General features: G+C 42.4%; 1 protein-coding gene across 1 annotated transcript in view; it reads left to right on the forward strand.

Moving 5' to 3' along the window:
• The window catches only part of LOC308105796 (protein unc-13 homolog C-like), a gene marked incomplete at its 5' end in the record, with an annotated part of 229,949 nt that overhangs the window by 9,416 nt on the left and 207,490 nt on the right, over positions 1-13,043 (forward strand). Inside the window, 2 exons of the mRNA XM_080456721.1 lie at positions 7,556-7,578; positions 9,166-9,212. Coding sequence (XP_080312847.1) covers positions 7,556-7,578; positions 9,166-9,212 — 70 coding nt within the window. The remainder of the gene's footprint in view (positions 1-7,555; positions 7,579-9,165; positions 9,213-13,043) is intronic.

Consider the following 13,043-nt stretch of genomic DNA (forward strand, 5'->3'; position numbering starts at 1 on the left):
CTGCTGTCCTGATGTTTAGAAACATGCAGGATTGTAGAATCTAGAGGCATGTCAATAGGCCTGTAACTAAGTACATTTACACAAGTGCTGTTCTTAAGTACAATTTTGAGTATTTACATTTTTTTACATTTACATTATGCTTCTGCTCCACTGCATCTCAGAGGCAAATATTGCACTTTTTTACTCCACTGCAATTATTTGACGGTTTTAGTTACTAGTTACTTTGCATATTTGGATTAGTAATACAAAACATACATTAAGTACTTGAGCCTATTCTATATTTAATTGGCTAATGGGTGGGTGGACGGGCGGGCCACGTCACTCTGACTCAGACAACCATGAACAAACCCCATACGCCCATATATACAGGCAAGACCACGGCCACATTACTATGACGCAGACATAATGTGAGTAGTTCTTCCACCACTGTTCACAAGTCAGTGTCTAAACCCTCGGCAGAGATCTCAGAGGGTCTAACTGTCCTGCTATGATGTAAATGATATGACAGGCCAGAACCTCAGGCTGACTGAGAGACACGTCCCTGTGTAACACTCTTGACAAAGCTGTCTGCGTTCACAACAACAATACAGCTTCTCTGTCAACTTTCTGTTGACTGACACGTGAACCTTAGTGGGTTTGATCAATAACGCATAGGAGGAATACATTTAGACAGATATTAGTCATCATCATCATCATCTGAGTTATTACAGCCAGTGGAAATCCAAATCGGCAATAGCCTTCTAACTAGTATGTAACTTAATAATGAACCTCTATAAACTATTAGAAATGTAGTTTAAATATATCTAATTTTACGTTGTCCCTCCCAAACAGGTGCAACAACACTCTGTCTTGTTGCTGTATAATATCAGTGTTTCCCAACCTGTAGGCCAGGGCCCACTCTTGGGCCGTGAGGATATTACAAGTGGGCCACTAAATAATTGGGCATTGTGCATAACCGTAGTTCCCTTTTTCCCAGAAGATGGCATACCCGTTTCCTGTTTCCATGTCAGCTTCTGATAACTTCATTTGATTGGCTCGGCAGCAGATTTGAACCAGAAACACATGTGAAGGTATCGTGTGTCTCTGGTTCAAATCTGCTGCTGAGCCAATCAAACAAAGCTATATGGGAAACTGTCCCGGAACAGGAAATGTTTATGCCACGTTTATGACGGATAATTTAGGAAGATACGCCATCCTTATTGGAGCCGCTAGAGGCGAAATGGTACACAAATCCTAGAAATTGTCTCCTAAGTGGGCGCAGTCTGATCTCACGTTTGTCTGATGTTTACAGGTGTGAGAGTGTGTTGGTGGGACAGAGAAAGGTCGATAATAAAGTAGATTTTCTCCGGATTTGTCTCTCTGAAAAAAAGATTTTTAGAATGAAAATCTTGGGAAGATTGTGTGGCTTGTGACGATCGGGTCGAATATTTTGTTAAATGACAATGGGGCTAACAAATCGTTCAGAAGCTGTGTTCACGTTCACTCTTCTATTGGAAATAATAGACTCCAACCTGCTCCGGTCTCATAAAAAGGCGACCACCTACTTTGCGCAGATACTGGGAGGTAAACCGGAGATGGCATGTCTTTCTTTTTTTTTTGTCTTGGAGAGAACTAGCCTACAGTTCTGTGCAGTGTACTGGAAAAACACTAAGATTTTATTTGACTGGACACATGAAGTCTGAAATCCACATGGAAGCCATGCTATTATTAGACCCCTGTCTTGTTTTTCCAGCAAATCTAGTTTTTATAACATTGTGCTTGTGAAGCATTTTTGCACTTGTAGGTGAAGTATGGTATTTATAAAAACACATCATGGGTTCACATACTACACAGTGGGTCCGCACACATTTCCGACATTCCATTAGTCCGACCATTAGCTTGTGTGAGGCTTGGGTTAGGGATAGGGTTAAGACCCCTACACACTGTACGATATTTGACCCGATTTGTCTGTCGGGGATATTGTTCGCCGACAAAACCACCGATCTCAGTCAAGATCGGGCGTTCCTCGGCGAGGTGTTTATCGCGCAGTGTGTAAGGCACTCCGAGAAGAAACACCCCGATAAAGAGCGGTCGGCGAGGTGTTCCCGACAACTTTTAGATATCCAACATGTTTGATATTTCGGCCTGTCGGACCCGATCTAGAGCCACGCTACAGCCAATGAGAGCACATTACAGCTACGCACGTGGCTAGTCCTCCCGCATAGAACCGCACTATTACCGTCCAGACAGTCCTGTATTAAGTTAAACATTATAACACAGATTGAGAGAGTGAGCGAGCCTGCTCGAGGATGGGGCTGGCTATTTATTTGAGAGCTCTGTGTGTGTGTGTGTGTGTGTGTGTGTGTGTGTGTGTGTGTGTGTGTGTGTGTGTGTGTGTGTGTGTGCGTGTGCGTGTGACGTGTGTATCTCTGAACAGTATTGCCAGATTTTGCGAGAGAAATAAGCATGAAGACTAGGCCGCATGAGCACTTTAAACCTATACAAATAAAATAGCCTATCTACAAGCTCACAACGCGTCGCAGCTTTCAAAGAAAAAACAACAACATTAGGAAACAAGGCCAAATAAGCAACTACACTTTAGAAATTAGCTATAAAAAAAAACCACCAATATTTTTTACAAGCAACTCGCTTATAATAAGCGGACACGGCAACACTGCTTCTGAGCTGAATTGCACCGTGGTTGACCTTTTGAAACGTTTGTTTCAGAGAGAGAGAGACATACAGAGAAATAGAGAATTATTTAATGTCAATCATTAGCGTCCTGTCTCGGTCTCGCGCATATATCACAGGAGCCTTTCACATTTTCGTTAGACATTTGGAATAAAAACAAATGTATGTATTGGGTCGGGATCACATCGTGGTGAAATATCCTGCAATTAGTGAACCCCTGTCGCCGACCAATCAATCCTGCGAGAACCACAATGATATATATAGCCCCCTTCCTATACAAACCCATTATAACTTCAAACTCCATTTTTAACATGTTAGATTCATCAAAAACACCCGTCCTTGGTTCTGGTGACTCACCCTGCCCTGGGGGCCGTGTTCTTTCGATAACTTTTTTCATTTATTTTTAATATATTTTTTGGAAAATGAAAAAAAATGTATACAATAAAACAATTAAATACAATAAATGAAAAAAGTGATCGAAAAAACACGGCCCCCTCACGCATTAGGAGGGCAGGGTGAGTCACCAGAACCAAGGACGGGTGTTTTTGATGAATCTAACATGTTAAAAATTGTTTGAAGTTATAATGGGTTTGTATAGGAATGGGGTGTGTCTGATAAAATGAATATCAAATATCTAAATAGTGAATCAAGCAACTCAAAAACTGTCTGGGGGGCTCACAAAAGCCTGAGTAGATGATAAATTGACCCAAAGTTTTTTTGAAAGTGAAATATCCCTTTATGTAAAGGATCAATACTGCAATGTAGATATACTCTGTTACAAGTAAAAGTCCGGAATTCAAAATTTACTTGAGTATCAAAATGTACTTAAAGTACAAAAGTAGAAAGTACTCATTATGCAGAATGTCCCGTTTCACAAGTTTTCAAATGTATAAAACTAGAGGTTCGGGCCGGTGCGCGGCCCTCCAGTCTCGGAAAAGTGACATTGTCTTGACGGAGAGAGCATGGTCGAGTGACCATCAGTTTGTATTGAGAGAGAGAGCATGAGGACCCGTATGAGAGTAGACGCTAGAGACCCTGACACGCAAACAGCTTGGACGCAGACAGACAGCCACGCATGCACACGACTCTATTGTATATTAGGATGTATACAAATCTTTTGAAAATAGCAGATCTACAAGCTCACAATGCGTCGCATTGTGAGATCGGCTATTTTCAAATGGCCGAAACACATAGGGTTGAAGTGGTTAATGTATGTTTTGTAATAATAATCAAAAACTAAAAAGTAACTAGTAACTAAAGTTTTAAGTAAAATTATAATATTTACCTCTGAGATGTAGTGGAGTAGAAGTAAATGTATTGAAAATGGGAAATACTCCGGTAAAGTACAAATACCTCAAAATTGTACTCAAGTACATTACTTACTTTAAGTAAATCTACTTAGTTACTTTCCACCACTGCACACAGTATTTACAATGGATCACTAAAGATTGAACAGGGAGGCAACACTACCATTTTCACCACTAACACAAAATAATAAAGATATTTTTTTAGATTAAGAGTTGATTAGATTAACTGTGTCACATTACAGTATAACCTGCTTGGTTGGTGCAGGGATGCACAAAGAGTGTTATGTTCTATTCCTGGTACATGCCCAGAGGGGTTTCTCTTTTGTGTTGAAATCGAACTAAGTAAGCCGTCTGACATCAGCTTGCCTCAGCCACAATTGTTTAGTCACAGTCGAAAGAAAATGGGCACAAGAGAAGAGGGTAGGCTAGATGTGGATGACGACAAACCCTTATGCATCACTCCCTGTGTGGTGGGGAGATGGTCTAGTATGTGGGTTTATATCTGCACTGCATGCTGTTGTTTTATTCAGCAGCGCAAGGTTCCACAGCGTTGCCATTTTAATAGCACTATATTCATACGACTCAATTCATTCTTCTGAGAGAGGATACCATTTTGCCAAGTTGAAATTCAAAGTAATATTTGGCAAATGCTTTCACAGTTGATGCCCCTAAACGTTTTCCTGGGCTGCTGAATTTTTCAGTTCAGGAGCAAGACTTGCAACTGGAGACTCCACAGGGGATCTTGGCCTGCTATCCACTCAAACCCAATAGCAAACCAGGCAGTTTTTAAACCAGTGAATTGTTGTGATTTTTTTACCGAAATGGAATGGCGTTGTTTTATAAGCCACAAGCTGAATGTGTTTCTTAACTAATGCAACCTTGGCAAATCCATTTCCACATTTGTCTCCCCACACCTGCAGAAGTTGTCTGACGTTGTGTCAGTGACAGTTAATTAGTGTGTTAGATTCTGTGGGAGCATACCGTTTCCTTTGTACATCAAGTACAAACCAATCAATGAGAAGTACAAAGATGTAATGTCTGTACTCTCTCCTTGCCATCACCATTTCTCATGCTGTGTGCTCTCACGTCCCTGTGTGTTGTTGTACTCTATACTTTGGACGACCCGTTTTAGTTTAGTTTTTCTTCTCTGCTGCACTCACAAGAAAACTTGTTTTTATTTTTATTAATGGCCCAAAAATGTAATTGTACCTCTTCAAAATGACTTGTTTCCTCAATTTGTGATACCTTATGGTTACATTGCTGCACTTATACCTAAGACTTGCCTTGCTTTGTAAGACAGTCCTCAGTGATTTCCTGCTGACTTGATTCTAAATCGATATTTAGAATCAATAACCGACTTAATCTTGCTCATATGTACTGTAGGTTAATCGAATAATCGAGGGTCGAGAGGTTTAAAAAGGTATTTTTTACTTTGTTGCACAATGGTAATGTACAAACATAGTGAAATTAGCTGATCTACAGGCTCACCTTGTAGATCGGCTATTTTCTTTAACAAAGGCACAAGTTTGAAATAATCGTCCAGTCATATTGATTTGAAGTCATATCGCCTAGGCCCACATCATATATTGATTGATACTCTGTAGTGATTTTGATATTGCAATTGTACACCCTCTCAGAGTTAAATCACAACTGAGGATTTTACGGTCTATGCGTTCTGTGGGCTGGATGTGTGGGTAGTGGTACCTGGCTACACTATCAGCCATGTGCGGGATTTTCCGCTCCAGTGAGCCGGGGGTCAATGTGCTGGGTGACCATGCGTGTCACCACAGCCCAACCGCAGGATTTACTGCGACGGCCGCTATCTCAACACACCGCCTCCCACGGCACAAGCCAAAGTTTCTTCTACCAATCGATTACATTTTTATTCCCGCAGATTTAATGCCCCACTCTGAAACGACCTTTATATCAGCACCTACTCTACAGTAGGCCTATCTCCCCTATCTCGCCCTCCGTGCTTCGCACCGGCATAGCCGCGGGGCTGCAGTCTACAGCTAGGTTGTACAGATGGCTCTATGTGGTTCCGGGTGTGCTCTTAAGTGGCTTAGCAGGAGACATCTGTGGGTGCCCTTCGCACCCACAAACTGTATATCTCGGCTTCTTCTGTTTTAGTTTTTTTTTTTTTTTAAGTGTGGCTGTGAACACTGCACTGTGGTGGTTTGTGCAAACGTCTGCAAAAATGTTGTTTTCTGCAATAAAAAGTCCTTTCACAGAAGTTGAGAATTGACAGCCTGTTTTGTTTTGTTCCCCTCTGTAATGTTGACATTTTACAATGCAGCATCAAACAATTAGTGCCAGGATCAGTCATATTTTAATATCCCAGGAGGCAGTGCATGTCCGTCAGTGTAGCAGTCAAAGAAAGAAAGAAAGAAACGGAAAGAAAGAAACTTCATCGGACTTGTCGCTGCAGGGTTTATGCCGGACTCCCAACACGCCTCAGTCTTTGTGTTGCAATTACTGCACTGTACCTATCCAACAGCAGACGCCTTGACACATTTTCCCACGCGGGACAGCCGTCTGAGATATATATATATATATATATATATATATATATATAGTGTATATATACGTTTGTGAACAGCAGTTTTCAGCAGGCAGCACGTTCCGTCGCGATCAGGCCGGCATTTATCATCCACAGATCAATAGCTGGGTAATTACACCTGTGTGATGTGGCTTATTTAACACGCCTGTCCAGTTTGCCTCTTCAAAGGCAAAGCGATACTGTTGCGTAGAGTTGTAAGCTTACCTAATGCCCCATGTCTTCACGGTTATATGGCCGTCGAGTCATGTGCTGTTAGTGATCAATGGCGGTGCTTAGTATTCCTACCGTATTGATTCAGACCTACTTTATGTATGCGGCACAGATCTTCCTTTATTCCAGTCATTAACTGAGGAATCTATTCGTGGCCCTTGTGCCTTGGGACACGTGTTGACAGTTTTCTTTGTATAATTTTGTTTGGCAAAACAAAATTGTGTCACTGCACTGTTACTGTACTTTGCTAGAGATTAGAGTCAAGTGTTTGACTTACACAGTAAAATCCTCTGGGGTTAATTTAACACTTGCAGGCTCAAGCAGGACCGGGACGCATCTGTGTCATTTTAGATGTCTTTGGCTAATTTTTTAAGTCGTGAAAAAGTTGTGCAAATCTTTGAATGGATATGTTTGTTTGTTTTTTTTACTTGTGTTGTTATAATATCATTGGTGCTCTAACTTTTCTGAGCCCCCCCCCCCCTCCCCCCATCTCAAAATGTTTTTCCAGGGACCCCCAGAACCAAAGATTTTAGCAATTTTTTTAAATATACATGCAAAGATTTGCACACATTGTTCACGTTTTTTTTTCTTTAAAAAATAGCAGATCTACAAGCTCATAGCGCGACACTCTGTGCCACGCTATGAGCTTGTAGATATGCACATTTTTTTAATAGCCAAAGAAATCTTAAAATGACGCAGATGCGTTCCCGGATTGAATGGATTAAATTCACACTGAGGATTTGACCATGTTCTGCCTTCCTTCCTAACTTTCTCTCTCTCTTCCTTCCTCCTCTTCTTATCTTTTCAGATAGCAGTGCTTTGGACTCTCAGGTTTCCAATAATTGTTTTAACATGAATCCCCCATGCTCATGTGATTTGCCTATAATCATGTGTGTGTGTGTGTGTGTGTGTGTACTTGTGCATCAGAGCATCTGGGTGCGCATGCACGTGTGCCTGTGTTTGGATGTGCATGTATGTACACATGCGTGTCCTGTCCACTATTGTGTGTGTAAAATGTGTGTGTGTGTGTGTGGCTGTAAGTGATGCACATTGTTTGTGCTTGTACATGTGCGTGTCCATTTGTGTAATGTGTATACAACAGTAAGTGGTCATGATACAATAGGCTTGTGTACGTCGTGCACGCATGTGCTTGTGCGTGTTCACAGGATACAGTTCACATTAAGGCAGTGGTTCTCAAACCTTTTTCATCTCAAAGACCCCCACATTGATATGTATTTGGCCGTGGACCCCCATCTGAAAAGGTTTTGTGCCAGGGAACCCCAGAACAGAAGATATGTGTTGAAAAATTCTTGAATAATCTTGAATATTTTCAAGATTTTTTTTTTTTTATATTCAAAAATAGCAGATGTACAAGCTCACAGTGTGAGCTTGTACATCTGCTATTTCTGAACAGCCAAATTTAGCTGGGGACCCCCTGGAACCCCCCCAAGGACCCATGGGAGTCCCAGGAACCCCACTTTGAGAACCACTGCATTAAGGAATGCTGCAATGTCTGTTAGCGAACCCTGCTGTCACTTTGAATTGTCCCACTTTGAATTGTCCTCTTTCCCCTCTTTTCAGAAGATTATTATTGGGTTTTAACCACTTAACCAACCAATGTTATAGTTCGCCATCCAATGGTGTCGTGTGTCGAAAATAGCCGATTTACAAGCTCACTGTGCAACGCAGTGCGGCACGCTGTGAGCTTGCACACCGTCTATTTTTGATCAACTTGAAAAAAAATATATATTTTTTTATTTGTATGTTTAAAAAACTTTTTGGATAAAACATATAAAACAAAATAAAAAAATAGGGCCACCAAAATGGTTAAGGTGCACCTTGGCCGGTGGCCCGGACAGTTGGCGCAGTGGTCCGGGCACCTATGCTCCAATGTAGCCTGACAATGCATCGCGGGTTCGAGCCCGTTCCCGACGATCTTTCCTGCATGTCTCTCCCCTGTTTCCTGTCTGTCTTTACTGAAAACTATGAATAAAGGCCAAAAAGCTCCCAAAAATAGCTACATATATTTTTTTTAAAGTGGTTACGGTGCACCTGTTAACACGCCTTCTTCCCAGAGGAAGAGGGAGTGTTCAACAGGCCCAGCGTGATCCCCAGCACCGTGAAATTACAACCACATGGTGCAATGTGGTCTCTCTCCTCCCTCCTTCCATGTATCGTAACACTCCTTTCCTCCCATCTATGGTTTATCTCGCTCGTACACTAAAAATAATTACCGTACCTCCTAGCCTTACTGTATCTTTTCTAAGTTCAGCTGTATGCCCCTCCCCCCCCCCCCCCCAACCCGTACATTTCTGTTCTGCTTGTCCTTTTGGCCCTTTTGTGTTTGTACTTGCACTATAGGACGTTGTGTTGTTGTACAGTATATGTCACTCTGCAACCTCTCTTTTCTCTTTGCAGCCTCCCAAAAGTCTGGATCCCAAAATACTTGGCATTTTGACAGGAGGGTGAGTTACTATTCAATCCCCCCCCCACCCCCCACTGCACCTGTGCTATAGCAGAGATGCTACAGGCATGATGCTTCCCGAAGTATAATTGCTGGGTGTAATTTGGAGAATAATGTTTCATTTATACATGGTTGCCGTGCTGGTAAATAGCCGATGTACAAGCTCACGACACGTCGTCGCAATGCCATGCGCTGTGAGCTTGTAGATTAGCTATTTTCCTGCACCCACAGCGACGTGTACATGAGGGTTATGTAATTGTTCTCTTGTATAGCGGGGCGGCACGTGGAAGACGTGAATATCGTCTGTCGGGTGGAAACCTCATATGTCCAAAGTAGCAGATCTACAAGCTCGAAACGTGTCACTTCGCGCTGCGTTTCGAGGCTTGCAGATCTGCTACTTTTTATGCGTTTGTCTGAACGCTGTAGTAGTATGATCAAGTAGGGCGTTAATTTAAGAAGAAGAAAAAAACGTGGAGATAAGAGGTTTCTGCCCGACAGCAACGATATACTCGAAGCTATACAATAAATCTGTCAGTTTATAACCATGGATTATCACTTTGGAATGAAGCCTCACAGGTAAAATGTAAAGTAAGAAAAAAGAAAAGAATAAAACAGCAATCAAAATGCAAACTTGCCTAAAAATATATGTACATATTATATTAAGGGAGTGTCACCTGTGAAACTCCCAGAGTATAATGCTCCTCTGCAGTTCAGTTCTTCCCAACCCAAGCCGCGGCTCTCCTCCGCCCCTCCCCCCCCCCCCCGCCAGCCTGTCTGCATCACGCCGTGTGGGTTCCCTGGGTGAGGCGAAGGGCAGTCCCTGCTTGGCAAGGATGGGAAGGTTCTAGATCCCTATCTCCGGGGTCGTTCCGCCGGTGTAGCAGGGGGGGGACAAGCTGCCAGGTGGTCCGCGGTGGACCTGCTATATCTTGCATGCAGGGTGTTAGCAGCCTCTGATTGTCTGTGATGTCACATCGAGGTCGTTAGAGGGAGCTGAGTGACAGCTAAGGTGATGCTACCCTCCTCCTCCTCCGGAGGGAACGGAGCATCACGTTCATCGCTCTCCGGGGAGACGGAGAGGACTGAAATGATGGGGAGGGAGGGAGGGAAGAGAAAGAGAAACTGGAGCCTATAATTCCCTGCCCGCAGGTGGGTGAAAGAGTGAGTGCTGAAATTGAGGAAGGATGGAGAGAAAGGGTTTTTGAGCCTTTTCAATCTTTTGCTCGCAAAGTGGCAATTTTCTTGCTGTAATGACACTCCACAACAATGAATACAATTCACATGCACTCATCATGTAAGCAGCACAGGTGATTGTCCCAAAGGAAATTTGCCTTGGACACTTAAATTGTGTCACATGAGTATGCTGTAAAAAATAAAAAATACAAATACAAAATGACATACAGCACATACACAGACTGTCAGCATTCCACATGGACACACATTTGAGGTTTTGATGGACAGGGGGGGTGGGCAACGGAGTTCTTAAAGCAGTCGAGCTGTACTGGGGGACTCTGAAGCATCCGCCCGAGGGAAGGAGCTGGTACTGGGTTGGAGGACATGGTGTGGGGTCTGAAATAATCTCCTGAGCCTGTCTGATGATAGTTTCATCGCAGACAGCCCGGAGTGTGGGATGCTGCCCGACTCCCATGGTTTTCCTTGGCTCTTTGTGTTAGCCTAGTACTGTAATCCGGGCTTTCAGCTGTACACCGAGGTTGCCAAACCCAGCTGAGATACCACACTGCAGGATGCTCTCAACTACGGCGCGGTAGAAGAGGAGCAACACTTTCTGTTTGAAAGCAAACTCTCCCAGCCTACGTAGGAGGAAGTGTAGCCGCTGTTGGACCCTATTAGTGCGGACATTTTGTACCTGAACTCTCCATGTCAGGTTGTCTTCATTGTAAAGCATATACTGTATGCCCAGGTGTCTGTAATGGCTTTCTTCGACTACGATGGGTACTTAGAAAGTTCTGTGATGATATGTTTTTGGTTTGTTTGTAATAAGTAAAGTTAACCAGGAAGTGAATGGAACAGTAAATCTTCGGATCAGTAATCTTGGGTTAAAAAAATACGGATATGTCTGTCTTTGGCGGTAAACGGGTGTATTTTAAAGGACGGATATGTCCGTCTTTGGCAGTGAATGTGTAACCACCCCTGAAGGGGGAGGTATGCCATTAAAAAACCCTAATAATACATAACGCGTCACAATGCAATGCGTTGTGAGCTTGTAGGTCGGCCATTTTTTTGCTATTTTTGAATGCATAGGTTGTGGTTTCCCAGAAGAACTCACTACCTCCTGAGCAGGTAGTGAGTTCTTTCAGACCTTATTTGAAACTGAGCTCTAGCGTATGAAAGCCAATCGAGAACCTGTGAAATACTTCACACGGCCAAGGATACGGTTCCCTTAGTTCTTGAAGTGGAAAAGACCCATAAGAGTCAACCTAGGCTAGCATATGTTCAGGTTAACCAGGATATAACCACTGGCGAGTGGTCTCCGAGGGTTTATAGGGGTCATATACTATCTTCTCCGTTTTGAGGATGAGGATGTGTTTGTCGCACCACTGGACAAAGTTGTGGATCTCATTTGTTTGTCTGCAGTTTTGTCTATTGGGTCTGATGTGTCAGACATGAGACCCTGTTACTTATCATGTAATCATTGTTATGTGCATTCTTTAGCAGTGGTGGAAGAAGTACTCAGATGTTTTACTTAAGTAAAAGTTGCAATACCACAATATAAAAATACCCTGTTACTAGTAAGGCCTGTGTTCAAAATGTTACTTGAGTAAAAGTACAAAAGTATAGGCATCAAAATATACTTAAGGTACCAAAAGTTAAAGTACTAAAATGTTTGAAAATAGCAGCTTTACAAGCTGCGACGCGTTGTGAGCTTGTAGATTGTCTATTTTCAAATAGCCTATGTATGAAATAGGGCTAAAGGGGTTAATGTATGATTTATAATATAATAACTTATATCTGAAAAGTAACTAGTAATTAAAGTTTTCAAATAATCGTAGTGGAATAAAAATACAATATTTGCCTACATTTCTAAATTGTACGTAAGTACAGTACTTGAGTAAATGTACTTGGTAACTACACCACTGTTCTTTAGTGTGCTGTCAGGGGTTCAGACAAGTTTCTGTTAACCCTGCTGGGTACGGTGCGGGTGGTGATGACTGAGTAAGATACCACCTGATAGTGAAGGGATTGACATTCATCCACTGTAGTGTCTTCAAGAGAACATGTTGAACTGAAATGTAGGTCTAGCATACAGTAGTCCCTGTTCTCCAGTTGTTTAGTCACTAGCTGTTTTTCTGTCACTGTTGGTTACTGTTGGTTGCATCACCAGTGCCACTCTGGTGTGTGTGTGTATGTGAGCTGGTAGGTAGGGATCTAGAAATAGAGATGGGGGACGGAGGGGAACGGGGGTGCTCTATGGAAAGTGAGAGGAAGACGGCAGTCGTGGAAAGTAACTGAGTACATGTACTCAAGTACAGTACTGTACTTAAGTACGATTTTGAGGTATTTGTACTTTACTTGAGTACTTGACTTTTATTCCACTACATCTCAGAGGCAAATATTGTACTTTTACTCCACTACAATTATTTGAAAACTTTAGTTACTAGTTACTTTGTAGATTTTGATTATTATTACGCATTGTGAGCTCATTCAATTGTTTAAAAAAAGTTATTTTCATGCGACGAAGATATAGAGCAAGCTATAATATAAAAACAATTAGTGGCAGTTTTACAGCAATCAAAAACGCTTACAGTTAAACCCAGCCGTATGTGTCAAATGCGCTAGAGCACCTGCCTCTGCGGTTAGAACCACAGGTTAC

This window comes from Gymnoscopelus braueri (genome assembly GCF_963280865.1).
Source record: "Gymnoscopelus braueri genome assembly, chromosome: 1".
NCBI lineage: Eukaryota > Metazoa > Chordata > Actinopteri > Myctophiformes > Myctophidae > Gymnoscopelus > Gymnoscopelus braueri.